The 26,392-nt window shown below is 41.1% G+C and overlaps 1 protein-coding gene across 3 annotated transcripts in view; it reads left to right on the forward strand.

Annotated features, from left to right (window-relative positions):
• The window catches only part of ARID5B (AT-rich interaction domain 5B), a 123,500-nt gene that overhangs the window by 29,404 nt on the left and 67,704 nt on the right, over nt 1–26,392 (forward strand). For all 3 annotated transcript variants that reach the window (XM_055799994.1, XM_055799936.1, XM_055800046.1), the window contains one exon: nt 19,618–19,848. In XM_055799994.1, the coding sequence (XP_055655969.1) occupies nt 19,618–19,848 (231 nt within the window). The remainder of the gene's footprint in view (nt 1–19,617; nt 19,849–26,392) is intronic.

Below are 26,392 nucleotides of genomic sequence, written 5' to 3' on the forward strand. Positions count from 1 at the left end.
AACAAGAAACAAGAATTACTCATCTAAATGGAAGCAGTTTTTTATATCGGCAATGCAGGGTGGCAGAGTCTAGTGAGGATTACAAAGATGCCATGCTCTTGGAGCAGCCTGTCTTTTCATCCCTTTTTTTTACAGGTTCCTTTGCAGCTCCTTCTCTTATGCCACCTCATCTTTCACTTTGCCCAGAAGACAAGAGCTTCAGGTACCTATATCTGAACTCATCTATACAACTTCTTGTGAAGATGTGGTGGTGCTAAAACTTCACCCAAAATCTGTCTTCAGAATGGCTTCAAGCTTTCCTTCTGAAACAGTTCAGCTACATGGCTGGCATCAGAAGAAATGCAATTGTACATAGCAGACTTGGTCTTCCTTTCCAAGATCAGAGTGTTGAGGTGATAGTCACTGTGATAGCACTCTGAAGCTCAGGCCATTCTGCCACAGTGTCTCAAAAAGGATGTCCGGGTGTATTGTTAATGCTGCTGGCTAAGTGTTGTGTAATTCCCATTGAGCTTGGAGACCTGCTGCAGCAGAGGTCGAGTGATGTGTTCTTCCAGTGTCAGGAATCCACAGCAGCAAAGAAGAGCAGCTTCTCCAGTATTGTTCCTGGACTTGGCTGCGAGGTTGGCAGTTTGGGAGAGTGCCTTTTCAATCACTGACTGACAGAGAAAAAGCTTCTTCATCCTATCAAATAGAAAAGTATGCCTTGGCAGTCACAGCGAGGACCTCGCTGTGGCACACACTGGCCTGAGTTAGAAAAGAGAAGTTATTTGCTCTTCTCCTACTGTGACTTTTCTAGATTTTACTCTCTGGATACCACCCCTCCCTGTTTTTTCAAAGCCCTCAAATTGCAGGCTTCAATTGCAGGGGGGCTGTAGCTTCCCCAGGCTTGTCCTCGTGCTGGTGCACGAGGAGACAGCCCATGGGCTGGGAACAAAATTCTTTGTGTCTCTTAGAAATTCCTATCTCACTTGCATCTAGCATAAATGCACCCTGCAGTTGATTGAGTTGCACATCGTGAACATTGTGGTTACTGTGCAATAAGTAACTATTCTTTTGCATATTCTTTTCTTCCTGGGCATTGTAGGAATTAGTGCATCAGATGAGTACTGACGAGAATGACTAGAGGATAGTGAGGGGTCATTAAACAAACAAACAATCCCACCTTCACTTTATGGAAGGTACCTATAAATCTCATGAGTTTTCTTCCTTACAGCTAGTTGACCCCTTAGGATCTGTGTGAAAGATCAGGCTGTTGGCTTAGGCAAGTTAGATTTCTTTAAGCAGCTGTGAACTAGTTTTATAGTGCTACCAGCCTATTTTGTTTCCAGAAAGTGAAAGTTTGAAGTAGGTCCCGAATCTGGTTTCTCACATGCAAGATCATTTTGCTACCCATGACCTAGAAACCAACAATGAATGTATAAATTACAGGCAAGAAGAAAATTCTGAATTGAGTGTAAGGTGAATGGAAGTTGAATAATTCCCTCAACTTCAACTGGGAAAAGAAGAAAAGATCACTGAATTCTAAAACAGACTTCAATATAGACAAAGAAAATGTTATTTTAGTATAGATTAAAGTTATGACTAAGATATAGAGGGATTATTGTGTCTGTTTCAGATGTAATTTCATGCCTGAGAATTTACATTGAAGGCAAACTGGTCTGGATCACATTAGCAAGGGCCCTGTTTTGCTGTCAGTTTAATTAAATGGAAACTGCTGGCAAGGAGACCCGAGTAGGTTTATAGAAGCAATACTATTTTCTGTGTTGGAACAGGAAACTGTTAGGTCTTCCAGTTTGAAAGGGACACAAAAATGAAACCTGTGATTCATTCTTGTTTACAAAATCCCAGCTAGTATACAATGACCTTAGTGATAAATTAACTGCAATTACATGTTATACGTAGTGGGCTTTACAATAGCTGCAGACTTCGTAGTTATGAAAACCATGACCTTTGACAGGGAGGTTAGAACACGAAGTTTTTCCAGACGGTGTCTAGATCTTCGAAAGTATTCATGTTTCCTTCCCCATTTCATGTGAGTAGATTGACAAGATGTGCGGTGGGTGTTCTGTTTGCTCGCCGCAAGATTGTTGTCAGGCAGACCACCCCCCCACCCCCCCCAAAAAAAAAAAAAAAAGCCCGCCTTTCAGGAACATTGATTTATCTCTTAACTGTGCCTGGCATGCTGCCTTTTGGCTTTGATTTCAGAGAGAAACATATTTGGTTACTTTAATAGGCAAAAGCAGTGAACCTGACTTGTAGGGGAAAAAATTGTTTTCTTTCCCTTTTTCAGTTCTGTTTATCGTATCCTGATGTTCTGTATCGTAATTGTGCAACAGTTCCAAGTTGGAGTAAGGAAAAGTAGAACTGGATGTCAGGCTCCATCAGCCTCATTATTTGAGAGCCAGCTTTTCTGGGTGACTCAGTGGGACTGAAAATGAATGTTTATGCTGGTTAATAGCCACCCTGTGACACCAACTCAGATGATATCAAATGCTTTTTTGTTCTTAAGAATTGTTCACATCACCTATTTATATCTCCTTTTTTTATTTATACATATTTTTTTCTTTTAGAATTTTTTTCTGAGCTTGAGTTGACTTGCCTTTTCCTCCCAGATCTGTTTGTTCACTCTTTATTGCTTCTTAATGATACATTGAAAGAGAAGGGGGGGTTCTTCCTCAGATTCTTTGATCGAGGAAGTTCAGGTCTTACCTATTTTCAGCTACTTCTGGAACTTAGATGTCACAGTGTGCGAGTGTAGAAGTTGAGAAATTGAGAAAGTAACATTTTTAATCATGTTACAGTAATTGTATAATTTATTCTATACATATATACCTGTAGTCATCTATGGTGAAACTGCAAGTATATGTGTGTGTGTGTGTGTATACACACAACTGTATATGTTGCTAAGCTCTGATACTTATACAGCACTTGACCAAAAGAGTATCTTTATGAAAAACTTAAATTCTTCACATAAGTATCAGAAGTAATAAAATACATTGTTTGAGACCTATAAAGATCAAAGGAGAAAGATGGGAGAAAAAAATACTAAAAAAACCTGTAATAGCAGCAAGAAAAACAGAACAAGAGGGTTCCTGGAGATCTCCATCCCTGTGAATGTAACGTTTTTTTTCAGTGAAGCTGTAGGAGGAATCCATGTTTTAATATTAACTTCAGTCATGCTGTAGCCCAGTGCCTCCAGTGAGCATGAAGCGCTGCATGGCTGGAAGGTAGGTGGAGATGAGGTTTGGAGAACTGTTGCATAACTGTAGGTGAGGGGAGGGAGGAGATGTCTCAGCCGCTGTCAGTGCTTTTGCCTCTTACTGCTGCAATACGGTGCAGTCCATCCCAGAGCACTGTGGTGCTTTCATATGCTGGGGGGAGGCACTGGAGGACGTGCGCTCACCTCTGCTCCGGTCCCTGCCTCACCTGGGCGATGGGCTCCCGAGGGCCAGCTCCCGCTGGCAGTTGCTTAGCAGTAATTAAAAATAAACCAACAGGCAGCAAATTCTGTTCAAATCCAGGGACTGTCCGTCAGAGCTGCCCCTCAGCTCTCACTTGTGTGTCCTGGGCATAGAAAAAGAGCAGGAAAGGGTCGGTTAGGTTTGATCCTCCTGACTGTGGCGAGGTAGGAAGTGTGGAGAGATCAGGGCGGAGTTAGTAAATTATTTTCCGTGGATGAGTAGCAAAGTATTTCATGAGCTGGGGCAAAAAATGCTCAGTTGACCCTGCTTCCAGGGTGAGGGACTTCAGCTGTCTCCCTCCAGGGCTTCTGGCATGACCAACTGCCCCAGCAGTGACGGCCAGTACCTGGCCCCTAAACCCACGGCCTACCAGGTGCTCGGCCGGCTGCAGGGAGCTCGGATCACTTTGTCTCTTCCAGCCCCGGCTTCCCATTACCCTGGTCTCAATGGCTGCAGTGCAGACGCATCCATTGTACTATGGAGTTGTGGGATTCCTCAGTGCAGCCCTGCCAGTTGTGTTGGAAAGCTGTAAGGAAGCAAAATCTTTCTGGAGGAGGTGCCTTTCAAGGCAATCTAGGAAGGAGAAAGACTTTCCCAGTTGGTAGTGGTGGTGAGACTCAAAGCCGGTAAAAACTTTCAGTCTCCAGAAAGTAAAATGAGATTCTTTACTAGCTAGTTTATTTTAAATTTTCTTTTTCCTGTTCTGCTTTATGACAGAACTTCAAATAATTATGTTGATTTATGATTACAGGTATTTTAAAGTTGTAGTATGCTGAAACAAAGCAATGCCAGCTTATTGTTTCTGGCCCTATCCAATTATACAATTGAGTTTAGGCATGTAATAATGTTATAACAGAAATATCCATCATGATAGATTGAATTTCATGAAGTACAACAGAAGAATATTTATAGCTCCATTCTTAAAGCCACTTTTAGGTCAGAGTATGCCTCCTTGGTATAGCCTTTAAAAATAGGAGAAAATCTCAAACTTTCCTTGGTCCAGCCCCAAAACTATGACAACCATTTGCCTACACAGGGAGGGGGCTGTAGGTTGATGGTAAGCAGAAAATGACAGAATAGAGTAATTATTTCCGCTAGAAAATGAGGATCCGGCATTATTTGTACAGTAACACAAAGTCATTATTTGGCTATGCCACTGTAATGAAACAATAAAGATCATACTTAATTTAAGTATCATCTCTCAAGAGACTTCTTGCTCTCGTTCTACCATTTTGGCTATTAAAACAAATTTAAATTGCTGGTCTAGTTTCCCACTGCTTTTTAGAGAGCGGAGTGGGCGACGCCTCCCCTCCTCCCAGCTCTGTTTAAATGTAGACCTTTGGCATTCCAGAAATCTGACCTTGTTTGTAGGGAATGGCGCATTTTTCTATAATGTAATATGAAGCACTCTTGTGTTTTGATTCCATGAACTAAAGAGTTTAATGTTCCAGCTTGCCATGATAAGGATATGATCTGGTTGAGATAGAAACACTAAAGGAAATTAGCTATTGTACTATTCTTTAACATATTGTTTGCCTACCAGTTCCATTTAGAATCATTTGGAATAATCTTGGAGTACCTTTTTAAAAGGATTATTTTTTTTAATTTTTTTTTGTTGTTGGCCCGGATAAAAAGTGGGGCTTTAAGATATTTCTCCTAAAATAAATGTGAGGCCGCCTCATTTATAGTCAGCATGCCTTGATTACTTGCAGACATGCTGGAAATTTACATGCGCTTTTCTCCATTATAAAACACTGATCTGTTCAGATCATTAGCTCCCTCATGACTAGAGTTTGGCAGCAAGCCAAGGCAGGCTAAATCTGTAGCTGTAAATCGTGAGTTGAAATAGCAGAAAGTGGATTTGTAACTTAAAAAGTGTAAACAGTTTGGAAAATGAAGTAATTTTAGAGTATGATTGATTGCCTTAAGATTGCACTTTAAATTAGCCTAGGGTCTCCAATGCAGATATAGGCACTAACTGCTCATTATGTATTTTCACTTTTTCTTTGGAACAATAGCATTGTTGGTAGGCTTCTAAACAATGTATGCTTCTCCTAGAGTGACCTTTGAGGAAATGAATAGTTTTATTGTGTGTCCATTACTTTGCCTGAAACAACATTTTTGAGTTATTAATTTGCCGTGGTCTATAAGTAAAGGAATCAAAATGCAAAGCAGCTGTATTGTGCTGCATATAGTTCATCAACTTATGCTTAAACGTCACCATTTGAGATTGATAATGCACTGTATAAATAATTTTTTTCCCTCTGAAAAAGTAAGTAATTATTTGCATAGCCTGTAGTAGCTGAAGATTGGTCTCTGAATTCCGTAGAAGCAAAAAATTAAGTTTGTTTTTAGCACAAGCAATTAGTGAATGTTCTGGGGGACTGGTACACTGTGCTCACTTAATTGTGTAGTTGAGGGTCAGAAATGCACTGACAAGGATGTCTGGAATAAGAAACGTAAGATTTGTATGGTCACTACTGTTATTTTCTCATCTCCACATGGATCTGGTGTGTGCTGGTGCTCTCTCCACCTCTCTGGAATAGGAGCAGTCCGTGCAGCACCCTGCACCTCAGGGTCCTCTGTCCTGGCTGGTGAATGGGCTGTTAATGCGGAGAAAACAGTGCTGGGCACAGGCCAGCATAGCCATTCCTTTGGCAGGACTGAAAGACAGGTAATCCCGCTCCTTTGCACTGATGAGATTAGATGCAGGCTGTGACCAGGGGTAGTCAGTCCAGGTTTCTGAGAGGCAGGCGTTCCTGGGGAGGGAGCACCAGGCTGCAGCCACCTGATGCTGGGGATCCCCAGCAGCCACACCGGAGGAGAGATGCCCAGAGGCATGGGGTCGCAGTGTGGTCATGCGGAGCATGAGGAGTCGGTGGGATGGGGGGCTGTGGGCTGAAAGGGAAGGTGTCATTGGGAGGCATGTTCAGGAATGTGAAAAATGTGTATTAGGTTGGGAGTCTTAAAAGTTTAGGGCATAATCTGCCCAACTCACTCTGCACTGGTCAAGGGGAGTTAAGCAGTGGGAGATACAGCATGCTGTTGGTTTGAGGAAGCATGTGCCATTTAATGTCTGCTGGTCTGGTGTCTTGTGTGTTCTGGCTGTTGGCAAGTGGTGGCTGAAACCATTTGGTGCTCTTTCGCAAAGAGATATAAAATCCATCATTTTTGTGTTCCTGCCTACCAGAGCAGCATGGTATCTCAAGTCACAAAGGTCTCTAGTGTGGAATAACAACTCAGTGTAACTTTTGTGTGTGTAGGAATGTAATTTACATGTATGTACTAAGCATATATATTCTGTGCATCCAGGACTGCTGCCTGCTGCCCTTGCACATTCTTTTAACACTATGGCCATGCTAGAAATAGGAATCTGAAACTATTTAACAGACATTAGTGGTGGTTACAAATCACAGTAAATATCTGTGACTGCTTGAAGAGAATATATAACAAAAAGTCTTACAATTTTGTATCAAGAGTGTTTTTCATCTCTCTCCTTGTCCTAGATTTGGTATGTAGCATTCAGTAGATACAAGGCTCTGTTTTGTCATTCTTTTGGAAGCTCCTTTCCCAGAGCATATTTTTTCCCAGTGTTATCACCCCTCCTTGATCTTTTTTCCTTTCTCCCTCCACGTTTGAAATGAAGATTTTGCACTTGTGAAAGAGGTATGGCTGAGAGGTCTGAGCACAGGTCTGGGAGCCAGGACCTGCTGAGAGCTGAGCTCAGTGACTCATTTGGTGGCCTAAAGCAAGTCAGAACATCTCTGATGAGGTTATTTCATATGTAAAGCAGGGGAAATAATACTTATCTATCTACCTGCCTCATACGAATGCCCTGAGGACTAATTAGCGTCCATTAAGTGCTTTGAAATAGACAGTGCTATCTATTAGTAGAGCACGTTCCAGACTAGTAGATAGTACTTTAGGACTGTTTTCTACTTCCAAGCCTTCCACTCAGATCTGTGCCGAACCAAAGCCCTTCGGGAGCTGAACAGGAGCTGCCTGGTGTTCTCTGGAAGATTGGCAGCGCACTGCTGGGCCCTTCCTGGCCAGATTTACTGAAGACTGACATTCTCACTGCAAACACGGAGAGAGAGTTTGCCTAGAGAAGAGAGTGGGAGGATACTTGCTTGTTCTCCTCGGCTCATAGGCATAACTTGTCCTGAAATCCTTTCTCACCCTGCCTCCACCTGAGGCCTTTTCAGATAATTCAGGTAGCACGACTTCTTTTCTATAGGAATGATTTCCTGGTCCTGCAGAAGAGGAAGAAGAATCCTGTATTAGTTCTCAAGAAGAGCATGGGGCTGGGCCGGTAGGTTCCCATGGCAGGGAGCCCTTTCTTATTCAAAAGGCCATTCCTCTTTCCTGAGGAGCAAATGCTTATATTCTTTCCCTTCACTGGGTGACAGGCTCCTCTGCAAAGTCCTTAGAAGGCAAAATCTAATTTTGAGATAGGATACTAAACTCTGCAGGTGTGTGTCTGCTGAAGTCTGGGAGTCTTTTCATCATCATAACAAGGAGGGATATCATCTGACTGGCAGCTCCTTTTGTTCTCAGGCACATCTTCTCTTGCCATATACTTTTGTACCTCTCTTGCAGATGCCATAATAACCTAGTTCAAAGGACCCAGCCCTGTTCTCACTGAAGCCCACAAGCCTGGTCTTTCTACCAGCAAGACTAGGACTTGGTCCAAATTGACTGGAGAGAAGCTTTATTTCTCTCCATTTGCTCCTCACGCGTCTCTCAGGCCATGAGTAATGTGCAAGGAGACGGGAAAGCCTGTGTGAAGTTTTCCAGGGGAATTTTCTACATTTAATAACGTTAATGAAATCGCTTAACACTTCATCAGATTTTTCAGTGTATGTTGCTGGGATTGTGAAGCCTCCCTGTTCAGGCACTCTTGACTTTTCGTCAATACCAGAAGATGCTTCCCTTAGAAATGGGACTGGAGCGTTTGATCCAATGAATGAACCCTAGCCCTGCAGAAGTCTTTTTGGCACAGGTATCAGTAGATACCATTTTGAGGAGGCTCTTTGCACCTCTTCTTTTGCATGCAGGAAGGGGAAGGGATCAGGAACAATTGACCCGCAAGCTCTCACATGCCTGCAACTAATACCTTTTCCTCAGAAATGAGACTGCGCCACAGAAAGACCTTGTAGGACTTTGGTCACACAGGAAGGCCCTGGCGTTGCTGAACTTCAGCACAGTTGGTTTGTTTGTCTTGTCCTGCATATCGCTCTGGTTTTGGTCCTCATATCCTAGACAAGGGAGTGCATTACATACCTTTTCCTCTACACCTTCTTCCTATTACTACTCTGTTCAGCTTGAGTTTGCTTTGCTGTGATGCAGAATTGGATTAAATGAGCAACCACAGACTTACTCATATACCTGTAACAGCTATTGAAGCTACATTTGGGTGGTTTTGCAGAGCAACAATTTGGGGGTTATTTGGTGCCACATGAGAAGTTCAGTTAGGAGACGAGACTCCCTGAGTAGCTGGGGGAGCGTGGTGCAGGGGAATTGGGTTGGTAGCCTGGAGTTTGGCAGCTCCCAACTGACCTTTCCTCATGGCAGTCCTCAGGTTGAGTTTCACCTTTTTGCCAGGAAGGAGGAGAACCAAAGTACGGTTGTATTGGGGAACCGGTATGTAATACGCTGGGATGAGATAAAGGACAGCAAACTCTTGGGAAAAAAACATACGGTGCTAGCATTTCTGTAATTGCATTTTGGTTGTTTTTTTTAAATGGCTTCGTGCTAATTCTAATTCCTTGCCACTCCTGGATTTAAGCATTATTACACAGTAGATGATAACACAAGTTTATCTGTAAAATTCTTTAACTGTGGTTTTTGTTTCCCAGCTTGACTTTTTTTCTCTTCTTGTCTTTGATTGGCTTCCAAGAAAGTTATTAACATGTTGCAAAACAAATACAAGGAGCCACTGAAGCTTATTAAAAATGCTTTCTTTTGTTCATATCTGGCAGTTGACAAATTGTCTTGTGCTGTATCTTACCTGCTCCCGTGTGAAAGGTTACATGAGAAAATGGCTGCAAATAAATTGCCATTGAATGTTGTTGAAGACTAAGCATACAGCTTCTCTATTAAGGACCTCTTTTAAAGCTCTCTATTCAGGCTCCCCCCTGCATGTCTCTCTAACACTTGTCTGTTATATTATGTTTGGCACAGAAGGAAACATTAAATAGAAAAGCAACGTCTGACTGTGGTCTTTCTAGACCCTATTATCCCTCTGTCAAATGTCCACATGAGAAGGGTACAATTTTTGTCCATATTGATGATGATTTCTGAAGGTTTTACTAACAGTCTTCAGAGTGAATTGCTAGAAACAAATGAAATCGAAAAGCATATTTTTGCAGCTTTGGAAATCTTACTTAAATCAGTGTAATGAGACGCACTCAGTAAAATGTAATTATTCTCACTTCTCCATGTGTCAAAGAAATCAGCAGTATGGTTAGGGAGCGGAGGGTTACAGTGAGCTTGTTATTTTTATACAGAGCCAGATACTGCTTGTGTGTAGTAAATTGTAAATAGTAGATAATGCAGTTTTTATGTGTACTAAATACCCTGCAAGAATTAACGGGGTTGTTACTTCATTAAGGGTTTCAAAGAGGGCATAAACGTCAAAAGCGGAGCTCGACTGTTTAAATCACTGGACCATTTCCATCCTCCACCCCTCATGTCACAGCTCTGGGGCCGGCAGCTTCTGCTATTGCTATTTCAGGGAGGGCGCAGTTCCTCTGAATTTTCAGAATGATAGTGAAAGGGCCTCGTGTGAAACACCAAGATAAGGCTTTTGACTCATACTTTTGTGGGCAGTGGAAAATGAAGGCAGTTGATTCTGCTGTGTGGAAGAGGTGGTGTAACAGTCCCTTATAAGCAAAGCTGTGTATGCCTCTCATTTGTGTTTGAATGGTGTGCAGAGGTGAAAGAGAGATGAGAGGACAGGAGACCCAGTTACTCTGATATTAAACCCAGTAACTCATTTTAACTCTGAGTGGCTTTCCATTTTTTCCTGTTTTTCATGCCTTAAAATTTTCCCAAGCAAGTGTGAATTTGTCCTGGACCTCTTCAGCACAGAGGACAAGTAACAGACCAGAAGTTTAAAACTCATCAGACCAGAGAATATCTTCAGGGAAAAAAGCTTCAGTCTTGGGCACTGGATTGGGGAACCTGTTATGTCTTTGAGCTCATTGTTCCAGTGGTTAATTGTCATTGCCGTAAAAATACGTGCCCCTCTCTTGCCAGTGGCTCTAGTTGCATGTTTCTCTGCAAAAGGAGTGGGTTTTATTCTCCAGCATTTTCTCTGCGTAGTGCTACACTTCAGAAGAAAAAGAGACCAAGACACATAACCGTAGTAATAGTAATAAAGAATATGAGAAGGTGGTGTAGGAAAAGTTCCTGGATGTGACCCCCTTCATGAAGGCGCTTTAGGGAACATGTAACTTCAGCAACAGCAGCATAACTCCCGTGCCCAAGTATTTGCAGGATCAGGCTTTATGTGTAAGTACTGAAGCGTAGTTCAGTGCTATGTTGGATGGTGTTCAGAGATTGCTGAAAATGGTGCATTAAATAGCACTTTGAATTGCAAAGTGCTGGTTCAGTTTTGTCTATGAGAATGATAACACTTATTATCTGATTGTTCCCTGTGCAAATCTCACCTCAGGAAAAATTAAATTATGTTTGAATTCAGCTAAAGCAAAGTATATCATTATTTCCTTTCGTTATTAAAAGGGATTTTTACTGTTTGTTTGTTAAAACTGAAGCAGCTGCCATGTTAGAGCCTTAGATGATTTAAAAGCAAATACAGAGGCAGAGCCATTTACAGTACAATTGGCTTGTTTAGTATGATTTAATTCCTCTTCTTGGCTTCGTCATATTACCAAATTATGTTTTCAGCCCCCCTCCCCTTTTTAATTCTTTCTTCTTTTTGTTATCAGCAGAATTGAAGCTGCTTATCAGTAACCAGGACAACCAGGATAAATACTTGTTTTAAAGCTGATGCACATTCAACCTGAATGGTCCGCATGACCCAGAACATTCAAGAGGACAGGCAGCATGTGCTCCCTTCTACAATCAATCTCCCCCTTCCCCCAGTCTCCATCTGCTTTAGAAAGCTAATAGGGCAGTTTAAAAACCTTTTATATCAGAGTGGTTTACTGTAGCCATCCATGGCTGTTTGGACATGGGCTGGCCCATGCCTGTGACCTGAGGAGTAAGGAGAGAAGGAAGTTTTGAGAGGCAGGAAGATGATTTCACAGCCCAGCTCTGAACTTGGCTGCGTCCCCAACATCAGCTTACTTTTCTCGTGCTCCTGCAGCTATCATCACAGCAGTCACCTGCCATTTGGCAGGAGGGTGAACCACTGCTTTGCAAACCCTCCATGAAGGGGGAAGATAATCACAGGTGGGCAGCAGCCAAATAAAGTGAAGGAGTGACTGGGATTGTGTAGGACAGGGAAAACAGTTGTGGTAGGAGAGAAGCCTCAGTACAGAGCCCCTGCCTGGTTCATCCCCTGTCTCTGGTGGAGGCAGGCAGGGTGGCTGGGGTGGCCAGAGATTGCCACTTCCCTTTCAGGGAAACTTGGGAAAGTCTCACTTACCCAGAAACACCCCCAACAAGGATTTCTGCCTGGCCAGTCTGCTCTCTCCCTTGCTCTCTAAGTTGCTTGATGCTGTAGAATAAATCCTTTAAGCTCTCTGTCTCAGTTTGTCTCTCTGTGTAATGGGGATAATAGTTTTTACTCATCTCCATAAAGCAGTTTGAGGCCTGTGGATGGAAGGGTTATATAAAAGCTGGAAATGACGATTGTCAGTCACTCTTCTTTTGAGTCTAGAAACACCTCATAAACCTGCTTCCTAAGGTGCAGGAGGATCCTGGGAGTGCAGGGTAGAAGCTGCAGTTATGAGGAGCTGAATATTGGATTAGGGTCTGAAAAAGAATGTTGAATGCGTGGTTGGAAACTTGTTCAGTATTAAATTTCTTTCGTCTTCTTCAAAAATTGGATTTATGATTCAAATTCAAAGTGATTTAACGAAAGAAATATTATGGAGGATTCAATTATATGGACATACTGTCAGTCATCAATCAACATAGTCTGTTTAGTTCCCATTAGGTAGGACTAGAACAACTTGGATCCAAATCACCAACTGTAAAATGTACTTCAACCATGTGCTTTAAGTATGTATTAGATGGTGCTTTTTTCTTTTTTTTTTAAAAATGGCTGTATTGCTGTTGGGTTTAACAGTGGTTTCAATCTCCAGTAGATTTGTGAGTATTCTCTTTCTTTCAAATGTTAAACTAATCTTAGGAATTCTTTGAACGGCTGATGCTTTGCTGGCACTATGACAGAAAACAGGGGGCTGGGGAAGTAGCACGAAATTCTGAGAATTAGCTCTGTCTCGTCCTTACAAGGGAAGAAACATCTGATACATGCAGAAAGGCTGAGCATTTTATTCTGTATATTGGCAGAAATGGCTTTTGTGTTTTGATCAATTTAAAAGCAAAGTCAGACAGGCAAATGTCCGGCTTTTGTGTTTTGATCAATTTAAAAGCAAAATCAGACAGGCAAACGTCCACGTAAGAATTACAGGCAACTTGTTAACATCGTCATTATCTGGTAAACATAAATGTAATCACTGTGTTCCGTATCCTGCAACACGTTGCCTTTGTTCTTGATTGCATTAGCATTCAAATAGAGGGGGATTCTCAAAGCAAGGATGAGTAGCATGGGTCCTGCCAACAAAGAGGTATCCCTGTTGTGTCAATAATTCATCCAAATTTATTTAAACCCAAACCCACAGATTTCCTGCCCCATCTCATGGGGCTAAATTATTACAGTATTTGCATTTAACTGTTGACAAAAATATGATTCTTAGATTGATATTTTTAGGTCTCGTGATTAATTAGCCAGCCAAAGCAAACCAAGTGGTGTTACTAGAGTGAACAAAGACTATGGGAGTGAAAAGGCAAGGTGGATTGAAAGAGCTGTGTTTTATAAGTCTTCCCTAATTACTGGAGAGAGAGTGGATTGGTGTGCTAGAGTGTGGAGAAGTCATTTTGTGCTGCTGCTGCTGCTACCTGAACTCCTCAAATGTTGCTCGTTGATCGCAGCAGCCTGGTGCAAAGGGACATTGGTTGCTGCTGGGGTTCTTAGCCTTGGTTCTGCATGGAGGATTTGGTGTGAGAAGTGGTCAAACAAAGAGCCAGACATAATTATGCCGTGAGTTGGGAGAGCCATGCTTTCTGTCATACCCAGAGATGTAGCTGTCATTGCTTCTTGGACAGCTGCAGTTATCGGGGCGATGATTTGGGGGTGTCTGGCAGATAATGACTGGATAGTGGTAAGGGAAGGTGTTCTCATTACATGATTCCTCTTAAAGGTGTTTGGGTAATAAAGACCCAATTTCTTCTTCCTCCTGGTTACTCTTCCATTGTTCTGCTGTTTCTATTGCTTTTAGACTTTTTGAGAGCTTCTGGGATTTTAGGTAATTATGTAATAACTTTGTTTCTGCCTGCTGGAAAGCAGTGGTATCTCGCTTTGGGTTGTTATTAAAAGAGGCAGTTTTGAGATGCGCAGAGTCTGTCTGACCTGCACTCATTGGTTTTGAAGGGTCAGCTACACACGTCTTTGTCTTGTCTACACCTGTGTTCTCATGTCCATACTGCAGAAAGTCCTTGCCAAAGGAGTAGAACAAAGGAAAGAGAACTGTTTTCTATCTTAAGAGCTGGAAGAGCCAAAATCCATTGCCACAGGTGAGATCAACCTTTTTGATCTCGATGGCAAGTGTGTCAACTGGGAGGGAATTTTTTTTAGTTTGCATTTGGACCATTGATTTGGCATAGGGCAGACTGCATTGTCACTTAGGTGGAATTAATTTCACTCGCTTAATTTGATCTGCAAGTTAAGCCTTTAAACTAAGCTAGTTGTCATTGATGGGAGAGTAGTACCTCCAGAGAGTGAGTTGATCCATATCTTACAAAACAGCAGGTTGGAAGGAGATATCTCTAACAGCAGAGGGATCCACACAACTGTTGTAAACTGAAAATGCAGTATAGTATGAAATGAGTCCCATCATGTGTGTTCCAGTGGGTTGCTGAGGGTCTTGGGGGAGGGCAGTTCCACCTCAACACTGCTCTGCAGCTGTCAAGAGACATCCCACCTTGGGAGTCACAGCTGCATTCAGTCAGCACAGCTAACCCTTGCCAATCCCAGTCCTTCCAGACATCCAGATGTGTCCTCCATTACCTCTGCATCTGCTGCATATTGATATGGTCAAAGCCATGCATACAAGCAATGATAAGCTGGTTATAATATGTGCATAGTCTGGGACACCCCCCTAGTAATTGAGAGTAATGAAGGAAGGCAGGATGGTGAGGGCAGGGAGGAGACTGACGGACAGAACCCTGCAACTTCCTTCATTTTTGCTCTATATTCCAAATAACTCCTTTGCTCAATTTGCTACCCACACACCAAAGCATTGTCCCATTTTATCTGGTTCCCCTGATAGTTCCATTGCTTATCTTATGAAGATCTGTGTCAACATTTATCAAAACAAATGGCAAGCCTGGGACCTTTTAAGTAGTTTTTTTAGTTAATAAAACCAATCTTCTACTTCTGTTATGTTAAAAGTACATTATCTTTTTATTACAAACTCTCTACAGCTCTGTCTGTTTTCCTTCTTGGCAATTTCATGACTGCTCCAGTTGATTGCTGTATGGAGAATTACAAAATCATTAAGGGTGGGGTTTTACCAGCTGACTTACAGTACAAGCCATTTCTCAAAATAACCACAACAGGGCAATACTGATGTGTAATTTACGTCACAGTATGTTTTTATGAAATAGTTTGTGGCTTATTCATTTAGACTTAGAACTGAATATCTCTTCTCTCGCTTTTTAATCAAGCTTTCTTCTTTCCTTTTTTTTTTTTTTTTTTTTAAACTTTTTAATATTTTCCACTCTTAGGCTTGGCTTGCCTCCAATTTACCAGCTACAGTGAGGAGGAAAAAAAATTTTTTTTTTTCTTTTGCCTGCAGTTTAACTGCAAGTATGTTCTTCTCTTTGATGTATACATTTGAGTTAACTGCCTCAGAAGAGATGGTAGATTTGTGGTAGAATATATTGCGCAAAGGTAGAGCAGAGAGTTGATAAAAGAGATGTAAAAGTTTGGAATTTCAGACCATACCAAGCAAGTGACGCTATTTAGCCTCCTACTCTAGTACATTTCCTTTTTAAAAATTACTTTCTGTACAATGTCTTGTAATTAGAACAGGAAATCATTGAGTAACTGTAAGAAGAATAAGAGCACTTAAACTGAAAAGAAAATTACCTTCCGAGAAATTATATTCACAATTTTTTTCCTTTAATTTTTTTTTTCTTTCCTTCACATTACCATGTTGGTAATGATAGTAACAGATGTACGTACCCTTATCTGTATCATTGTTCTGCTTATTTTTTCTGGGGAAAAAAATTGTTTTCAGTAATACAAAAAATGAATGGACAGAAAATGGGAAATGCCTAATTACAAAAAATATTCTGTGTCACAACAGAGTAGCAATTAAATTGAAACTTCAATATAATTATCAATAACAGTTGAGCCTGGAAGGGTGCCAGGCATGTAAAGTTGGTGCTCAGCCTTTATGTGGTTGCTAGGAGCACGGCGAAAAGTATAAAGCTTAGAGAAAGGAATGTCTAATGTAATAAAGTAACAGAAGGTAGCATAAATCATTGTGAGAGCAGTTCATATTGACATTATTTTACTTAAAATTGGGTCAAAACTAGACATTTAGTCTTACAAGAGGCACAAATTCATATTTCTTCCACAGAAATAACTCTGTGTTTTCTGGGAAGAAGTGGATTGTGCTTTCCTAGCACTAGCCTCGTACATATTTGGAATCTTTTAAGCAAAAATCTTTAAATGTTTGTTTCTGTTGGCATCCAAATGCATTTGCACTAATACGATTAAAAGAACTAAAGGGCAAAATACTTGGCAGCTTTTGCAGTTGAGGTAATTAGGTACAGGAAGGAACATGCATAGTTTTTCCATCAAGCTCTATAAAATCCTGGTGTGAAGGTCTTTTTAAAGAAAAAAAAAAGCTTACTGATGTTGAGAGTAGATTATGGCGGTTAGCAATAACATTATAGGCTGATGTTTCCGAAACAAGCAAACAAAAAGAGAGTTACAGTTTTGTATTTCTGTGCTCGTTCTCTAAATAGTTCTGGCTCTAGATGGATTTGTTAGGAATTCATGCTTTAGCAGGCTTTATTTTTTTTCTTTTGGGGCTTTAATTGTCTTGCGTTACATATTAAAAATGGTTGTGCTGATTTGAAAAGTCAGTTCTTGCATAGATTCATTGTTTGGCATTTCATGCATCTCTTACTTACAAAGACAACTCGAAGAACATGTAATCCAACATAAATGCCAGGCTGTGCCAAATCCCAGCTCTCTTTACCCCTCACAAAGGGAACTGTTGGATTACATCTATGCATATATAGGCGGCGCTTGGAAGGCAGGGGTGGAACCTTGCCTCCTAATTACAGTTTCTCTGTTTTCAGCCCTGAAATATATAAATAAGTGAAAAACTGACATTGGATGGGGTTATTAAAAGACACAATTATGCTATAAGCATGGGATTAGAGTGATTTCAGTTGAGCCTTACAAGCGGCGTACTGTAGGTATTATCTTTTACCATGTTCTCTCTGCTGAAGCTAAAATGAGATTCAGAAATTCGGCATCTTGGTTTTCTAAGATCTGAAATATTTTTAGAAAATATATTGTCTTTCTGGAGTTTAACGGATGTGGTCCACAATTTGATCTCTGTTCCTCCTAAGAGTAAACTCTTTCTGATCATATCTATGAAAAATAATTAGCAATACACACTAAGCCCACCATTAAGTGGCACATGTTGGATTTCGCTAAAATTAAAAAATAGTTCTTCTTTGGGCTGGCGTTGTACTAGGGATTGGTCTGCTTTGGTTTCTCTTTTCTCATGTGGGCGTGGTTGAGAAAAAAAAGTCTTTGTTCCAGGAACACTCTGTTTGTCTTTCACTAAACAAATCTTCAGTTTATTCAGCCTTTGTTCATTCTTAGATTTATCTGTTGAACCTGGAGTGAATAAGGAAGGGAAACAAATGCATCGTAAAGTACTCATTGGGGTTGCACAAGCATGTATAAAGCAATCCTGTATTAATATATTTAATTTATGCCAGGGGTTTGAGTTAAGTTGTCAGTTGTCAGGGGTAGAAAGTTTGTGTAATTCCACACAGGGACTTACAGCACATTTGTCTAGAAACCAATGGTTTACTACAAAGGCACGTGGGACATACATTTTTATACACCCTGTTTAAAAAGCTGACCACATCCTGGCATAAGAAAAGTGCTGTCAGATCAACAGATTCAGCTCACCACTATCTACACAAAGGTATAAAGTAGTAATAACTGTCAGGCAGGCGTATATGAAACTCTCAGAGGAGCTAAAAGATGGATCATGTGCTCGTTAATTCCTAGAACAGTTTTCCTGATCTGATTTTTAGAGTTTCCTAATAAAGAAGAGAGTGCCTTATTCCTAGGAGCAATTGACTCAGTTGCGCTGTTGTGTAGGCTTATGGGCTACTTGTTGAAAACAAAGAAAAGCATGACCACATCTTTATTGACCAAAAGAGTTTTTAGGGCCATAAATTTTATTTTCCTAGAAAATTAATGTCAGTGCTGTTTACCAAAATGTATTACTCTTACTTTTTTACACAAGTTGTTTGATCTCCCCACCTATGTCAGGGTAGTGAGGAAGGTTCTGAGTTTTTAAAAGTGATGCCTTTCAGGAGCTGTGCTTGTAAAAACAGTACTTCCCAAGTCCCTATGCCATGTTGATTTTTTTTGCAGCATTGCATTCATCTGCAGTGATGACATTCTAGGTGATATATCTGCTTCCAGAGACTTCTTAAAATTTAGCCTTTTATGTGTCAACATTTCCATTGCCTCACACGAATCAAGATGAGTTGTGCCATCGTATTTAGTTGGGGAGAACTGATTTGACATTTCTTTCAATATCTGGAGTGATTTTTACTTCAAGGGTAAGAAAGATGATTTCAGTATTGGTAATGGGATTAAGTAGTAGACCTTTTGTCTCTGACAGAAGAAATAGCTGAGTTATTCAGTAATCAGAGTACCGCAGAAAACGTAAAGTGAATACTCTTGCTTTGTGTTCATTGGCATGCGTGGAAAGCCATGTTCAGTTACCCCACCTGAGGAGATAAATGAGCATAAAAAGAAGTGCTGTTATGTACTGGCTGCATACCTGCAAATGAATAATTTCTTATGTTTGCATCTCTGGTTGTTGTGGGGTTTTTTTTTGCTGTTAGTTTCCTGCTGGTTATCATATGATGAGACTTGATTGCGATATTTCAAAATCTACTGCCTTTATGCCTAATATCAGCTAAAACCTGGGGGAATGGAAAAGTCTGAGCTCTAGATTGCTTTATATTTTGAGCCCACATTTTGACAGTATGAGCTGTTTGAAAATTCATTTGCTCGTTATGCTCTGTAGGTGTTTTATTGAGTCCTGCTGCATTTGCAATTAATGTGAGGAAAGTTATTTCCACCTGTTGGGATAGCTTATCATCAATGACCAGGTCAGGCCAGCCCACCTCCCTGGCCCAGGGGCTGTAGCTGCCAGTATCAGACACTTCAAAGGAGAATTAATAGCTGTATGCTCTGGGGTTTGTATATTATTATTTTTAAAAGATGTTAGCTGGTGTAAACATGAGTTCAGTAAGGCTGTAGATGGAGCTGAATAAAAATGACAGATAATATTTCTATCAAAGCAGCCAAGCTGGCAAAGTATGGAGAGCACTGATTCACGCTATTGCCAAATTCTGCAGAGAGCTGTTTTCTTACTCATCCAGGTAGTCCTTTTGGGTAAGCATGGGAGAACTGAACAGAAAGCCAGAAGAGAAGCTGTTTCAATAAACTTTTTTAAAAATTTCTATTTTTAACCTTTCTTTTGAAAACCACTGTGCTATAAAAGATAGGTCTTGAGAAAAGACTGAACCAGTGGGCCATGGGTTTTCTGAGATACTTGAGTAACAGCTCTTGTTTTGTATTTTTCTGACATACTAAGTATTTTTTTTTCTTTCCTTCTTCCAGGTGAGGATGATGAAGATTCAAATCTGCTAATTCTCAGCTATCCACAGTACTGTCGATACCGTTCCATGTTAAAGCGCGTTCAGGATAAGCCTTCTTCGATACTAACAGACCAGTTTGTTTTAGCCCTGGGAGGCATTGCAGTAACGAGCAAGAACCCCCAAATCTTCTACTGTCGGGACACATTTGATCATCCTACTCTAATAGAAAATGAAAGTATATGTGATGAGTTTGGTAAGTCACATTACAGCTATTTTCTTTTTCTCACAAGTGAAGACATTTTTCTTCTTTTTAAGTGTCCACTGATTTTCAAGGGGAAGATGTGATTCCTTTGAAGTGAACCAATGCTATTTATGTTTGAAATGTTAAGTACCAAATGTGCTTTTTCCTCTGTGAGACTGAAGGCTTCTAGCCACTAGTGATCTGAGTTGCAACTTGAGTTTATCACAATAAAAGATAACGTTACACGGGTAGAGTTTATAGCACAGTTACTCGGTACGAGTGAAAGGATCTCTTGTCTGGGTTCGAAATTTATCTACCTTAACCATTTGCCTATAGCCTATGTCTTTCCAGAAGCTTTACAAAGTGTGTTGGTTTTTTTTAAAGTCATTGTTTGTGCAGTATGCTAACAAATGCAAAATAGGAGAGAGTCCCTGTGCATCTCATTGCTGTTGCAGAGTGCTCATCAACTGCGTTTATGCTCACAGGGCCCTGAACAAATGTCAGCTATAGCTGGTGTATTTCTGGCCTTCCTGGAATGTGGGCTTTTTCAGTGGGGGCTTTGCCAGTGCCAGGAGCTTGATTTTACAAGTGTAGAGGCACTTCTTGGAGGTGACCTCTTAATTCAAATGGTGTAGAGAATACTGTGCAGCTCCAGAGGAGTATGCAGCCCCTTACAGCTGGGAGAGAGGGCTGCAAGATTCAACTCCTGATAGCTGCCAGGTGATTTCACACCTTTTTTTGTGTGTGTCAGATCAACCCAAGGGCAGCGGATGTGCTGCTGAGTATGTGGCAGAATGCCTGTGGTGTACACACCCAGGATAACTCCAGTCCAGTGTGATTTCTTTAGCAGTATACCTGTGCTGTGAGAATTAAGTTTTATTACCCATATCACCAGATGGATGAGCGCTGTGGCTAATGCGAGCAAAGTCTGTTTGCATAGCAGTGGATGACACCTTTTTTTGTGTGGATCCTTACATCTTTGCAAGGAAGCTCTTGTGGTCTCTTGGAGAGAGAATTTCTGATTATGCATTTAACATATAATAATGGGAGTGAGCTGCAAGAGGTTCAGTGATGCCTGTGATGGGAGAATCATCTCCCCTTTTTCCTAACTCTAGCACGCTGGCTTTGAGCTTGGCACCCAGTCCAAGCCTTGTTGTGGCAGAGAAACACTGACCCAACCAGCGGCATTGGGGCGTTTTGTGAGGTAGGGTATAGGACTGCTCCTCTGCTGCTGCACCTATCAGCTTCTGACAGGCAAGAGAGATCCTTCTTCACATGGTGTCATCACTGGAGCACATTGCTGCTGTAAACAGTTTTAATTCCGTGATGTCAGGCTTTTGCAGGATCAGGCCCAAACTGTCAAGTCTGCTCACACTCACACAAAACATTACAGGCTTTGAATAAGCTATGAATAAAAGTGTTGGTTGCTCTTAGGGGGTGTGGGGGTGGTGAAAAAATGAATGAAATACCCTAGAAGTTTGGTCCAATAACTCAATAGTATCCTGTTGATTTTTATTTACTCTGAGCTCCAGCTCAGAATGTGAAGTTCAGTTTTAATTGACTATCCTTTTTATATAGGAAAGGTTATTTTAGGCTTGAAGGCGTTTGATGAGCGTACCATCTGCTTTCTGTGGAGTATTTTATTCAGGGTCATTCCTTGATTACAGGTTTGTTGAAATAGTTGGATCCATAATGTAAGTGTATCATGGAATATTAGTAATAGATGAATCAAAGACATGTGGAGTGATGCAGAAACTACGCTTAGTGAACCATAGCAAGTGCTTTGTTCCGTCTCTGAAAGCTAACTAAGCCATTCTCTTGACCTTTGCGAGGCAATTATCTCATTATCAAACCAGAGCCACAGAAATCTTAGCTGTAGAAATTAATAGTGTGTATTTAAAATCTAGTTTGGTTTAAGAAGCAGATTTTTTAAAATGCCTATAAAACAAAAAAAAAAAATACTACTTTTTAAAAGTATTTCTTAGAAAAATAATGGTGGCAAAATTTGCAAGCCCTGCTGTATTAGGAATTAAAAACTGGCCAATGTATGGTTCCGTTTCTGTATTGCAAAATGTATGGTGTCAATTATACTACCTTTGTTGAAGGCAACAGGCAAAGTGCTATTTTATCCTTTTCTTTGCTGGCAGGACAATAAAACATACAACACTTCGTTATACAAACAGTTTACGTTGATATCATGTAGATGGATGTCACATGTGGAAAGTGATGACTGCTAAAGCTAAACAGAGGCAGGGTGGTACAGTAGATAAATGGATTACTTTAAGGCACTGGTATCTCTCAGTCAAATCTGGGGGGAAACCAGATTACAGAGATGTGACTAAATTCTTAAAAGGTGTCTATAAGGAGATCCAGACATGTTTAATTTGAATTAATATTTCTTACCTCGCAAATGAAAGAAGTATGCAGAAGGAACAAGATAGAAACATGTGTATTTGCCCATCACCTGAAATTCCTCAAACTCTAAAGCGAGTACTAAATTTGGGAAATGGAGTCTACTAATGTCTATGTGGGAAGTGCTGGCTTCTGATACGGTTGCTGGTTCTTCTTCAGAAACGTTGCTATTGGGGAAGGTGTTACACATTCTCTGCACACTGGAGTGCTGTGCAACAGATACAGCATGTCGCAAGTGAGACATCAGAAACACCTTTACAAAGAGCCTCGTTCACCACAGCATGTAAGCTGTTGTCCCTGTTAGACAAGGCATAGAGAGAAATGTTTTTCCAGGAAGTAGTATTCTCTCTACTTTTATTATACATTTATAACAAAAACATTTTGTTCAACTCTGCCTCCTTCTCATGCTCCCCCCCTTTTTTCCCCGTTCTGTAGTGTTTAACAAAAATAAATAAAGTGTAAATGAGGAAGAAAAGTTAATTTTTGTTGACAACAAATAATGGTTTTTTGGTGTGGGACTGTTTTAAGTAGAAGAGGTATGTAGTGCTTTCTTTGAGCTCCTGCAGATATGGCTGGAAGAGATGTTTAAATGCTTCAGGCAGTCTCGTGTGGATGGCCTCTGTATTTTCACAGAGCTTCTGTAAGGTTTAGGCTGCGGCAAGCGTCACCTCCAGCTTCGGTGTGGGCTACCACAGCCAGTACCTGCTGCCAACACTGCAGCTACCTGCGCCTGCCTCTGTCCTGCCCATGCACTGCTGTGTGGCACGTACCCAGGTGGTTTGAGCAGAATATTCAGGACTGATTTTCTTGCAGAGTCCTTTTTGGATTCTCTTCTAACTTGGTTCATTGTGCCACAACATCCCATCGGGGAGGTCATCGGAGAAGCAGACTGCTGAGGAATTGGCTCGGCAGCTGGAAGGCTCAAACATTTGCATCTATTTCTTTGCAGCCTGCCAGGGAAGAACTTGCTCTCCATTTCCAGAGGAAAGACTGCTGTGAGTGGGAAGCCTCCTGCTCCCATTCTTGTTGATATAACTACTGATTAGTTAATTTGACTGCCTTGGAGGGTTCCCCTCCAGAATGCAAACAAGCTTTTGATGCTTCTGTTCAGAAAGCAGAAGACAAGCCATGCTTGGATGTCTTGATAGCCAAAGTTCATGGGTGTGACCACAGTCAGACTGTATACCTGTTCCCCTCCTGAAGTAAGAGTAATTAGAGGTTCTGTCCAGCACGAAACAGTCCAGGTGGATAGAGAAATACTGGGTATGCTGGCTAGGAACAAGAAATCTGAGATCTTGAACCTGCAGAGGAGGCTGGAGTGGAGTTGTCCGCAGTCAAACTGAAGCACAAAGGCTTGAGCCCTGCCTGGCACGTACAGGCTTGCAGGTGGCACTGAGCGAGGGCCACAGGGAGACCTCAGGCTGGGCCTGGGCAGCAGTGGCAGCAGCATCCCTGCTGTGCAGCCCCATGGGCTGTCTGCCTGCCCAAGGGAGGGACCAGTTGGACACAGCAGGTTGAGCAAATGGGATCTGTTCTCTTCATGACCTCATTTTAGTTCTCTGCGCAGGCTAGAGCTCACTACGCCTTCCGTTATCTAACTGCTCCTGCTAACTGGCATGTGGAAGAAAACAAAACCCTGTTTCCTCATTCCCCTGCTCCCTTAAAATAAAATAATACGTGCCAGCTGAACAATTAATTTCTCTTCAACTCGAGACATTTTTTGAAATCTTTTTCATTTATCAGCCTCTGGGGTTACTGTTACTGAGTAACTTTTGTAAATGCATATAATTTACTGGCCTTTTCTGTGTGGTCATACATGCTGCAAGAGGGAAGGAATGAAAAAATGGCGTTCCTAATAGTTTTCATTATAGACCAAAGAGATCTCTCTGCACTTCTGTGCAATGTCCAGAAGGTGTATCTGGGCAGAAATCAGTGTGCAGTTGTTGCTAGAGAAGCATGTCCTCTGCATTTGCTTGTCCAAAGAAGGTGACTTGGCCTTCTACCGGACTTGTGCCTGCCCCACTGCATGGAGTGACTTCCAGGGTGCATCGATGAGCATGGATCCTTTTGCCACCCAGCTGCGAACTGCATTGCCACATAAATGCATGTGGGCCCCTGCAGCAAGGGAGCACGCAGATGTGTCTGTCAGCATGGCCTCCACCTTCTCCAGGCTTGGGGACTCACAGGGCAGCGGGAACAGACGTGCAGCTTAGAAGGAGGAGGGTCAGATGCTTGAGTGATGGCGGATTTCTACAGCTCCATCAGCTTCGCCAGGTGAAAATCTCACACGGAAGTATTTGTCATGGCACTTTGCTAGATAAACATAAATCCTGCCTGCTAAAGATAAACCAGAAGGCTCTCTTTAATTTTGCAAGCATGGGGTTGCTTTTTCTATAAACAGGAGTGTGAGAGAAACCCAAATACCTTATTTCTTCTTGATTTTTAAAAATCTATTTGGTAAATTTTAAATCATTCTGGATTATTTTTATAGCATGCTGGGTCCAATATGCTATTAAACAAGCTGTTTGGTCCCTGGGGTACTGTAAACACTTGTTCACCCCCAAATGAAGGTTAAAAGTTTTATTGTGGCGTGTAAAGGCCAATTTTTTATAAAACATTTCATACCAAAAAGTGGAGAACTACATCCTGCTGTGGTATTAATATATTTTTTTCTTCGAAAAAAGAAACATCTTCCATGAGCAATGCAGAGGGAAAATGCTCACTGAAAAAAATGCGTAAAGGGCATTGCAGTCCCAATTTTCCTCCTCTTCCCTTTTCCCCCCAAAAAACTTAACAATATATTGCTTGCATTGGGCAAAATCATCTCCATTAAAACCAAAACAAAATCCAAAACTTTCAACAACTCAGATCTCCCTGTAAAACAATGCAGAAAGCAGATTCTCTCACTTCCAGGGCTGGCAGGGAGTGGTTAGGAGTGATGGATGACTTACTCTTCCTCCCAGTGACTGGGGTTTCTGGACCAGTGGTTTCAGAAGGCTTACCTTCCGTCTTGTCATTGACCAGGGAAGCCACGGCAGGACAGCACTATGAAGACAGAGGAACATTTTAGGGATAGGTCATGTGCCAGAAAAAATGTGTACGATGAAAGCGGATGACTTCAGGGTATAGAATGGTACCATTACTCCTGGTATAGCTGAAATGTGGTCTTTGCTTTCGTTATACATCTCAGTTTACAGAACTTTGTGACTCACAGATAAAATCAGTTGTTTAGGGGAAAAACATAACAAAACTTTGGCAGGGAATGAGACTTAAAAAAAAAAAAAAAAAAGAAAGACGAAAGAATGTTTCCAGTCTAAATGAATTACAGTTTTCCTGTTGGTGACTTTGTGTGAGTCAAAGCTGGCTTTTCTTTTAAAACCAGCTCTAGAACAAAAATTGTACTTAGGCCTGAAAGGGTGTTTTTTTAATGTCTTTCAGCTGACGTAAAGTATCAGCATTATTGCTATTGACTATTGTGGTCACCTGCAGGGTAATTTATATCAGTGAAATTCAGAAAACCCTGAAGTTTCCAGATAGATAATTTGGGCTTTTGTTTTTTTTAACACAGATGTGATGTTAGAGTGGAATTGCTGTTAGTGCTCGTCTGCTAAGACTAGAATTTTCAAGCATTTAGAAATGTGATATGAAAAGTATGGAGGCTTTTTATTAGCATGGATACTGGGAGCTCCTTAGGTGGAGCTTTATGGTGGCATCTCCAACAGTCTGAAAAATATGTAAACCTTTTCCAAGGTCCTCGGCAGGGTGACTTAGGTAAATATTTCAAATCATAACTGTCTGAAAACAAAACCAGAACATAGCCGGAGGAGAAATAATGATTATTGCACAATAGTGCTATATACAATATAGATAAATGTACATTTCCTCTTCCCTCCCACCCCACCTCTGCAAACATAAGCTTCCAGCTTGAAAAAGTGAATCTGGAAATGTTCTGGATTCTGGTCAGACTTCTTTCTTACTTTGTTAATTCAACTGTAGAGTAAGATATTAATGATCCCCAGATGTTGTTTATAATGATTGATTTTTCAGTTGTGAAAAAATACTTGCAGCTTTTTTAAACAATTGATATTTTCTAGTGTGCTCTGCAGCATTTGAATAAAATGTCTGAAGGCAGAGCTGTTTATGT

The sequence above is a fragment of the Falco peregrinus genome, chromosome 1 (genome assembly GCF_023634155.1).
Source record: "Falco peregrinus isolate bFalPer1 chromosome 1, bFalPer1.pri, whole genome shotgun sequence".
Taxonomy (NCBI): Eukaryota; Metazoa; Chordata; class Aves; order Falconiformes; family Falconidae; genus Falco; species Falco peregrinus.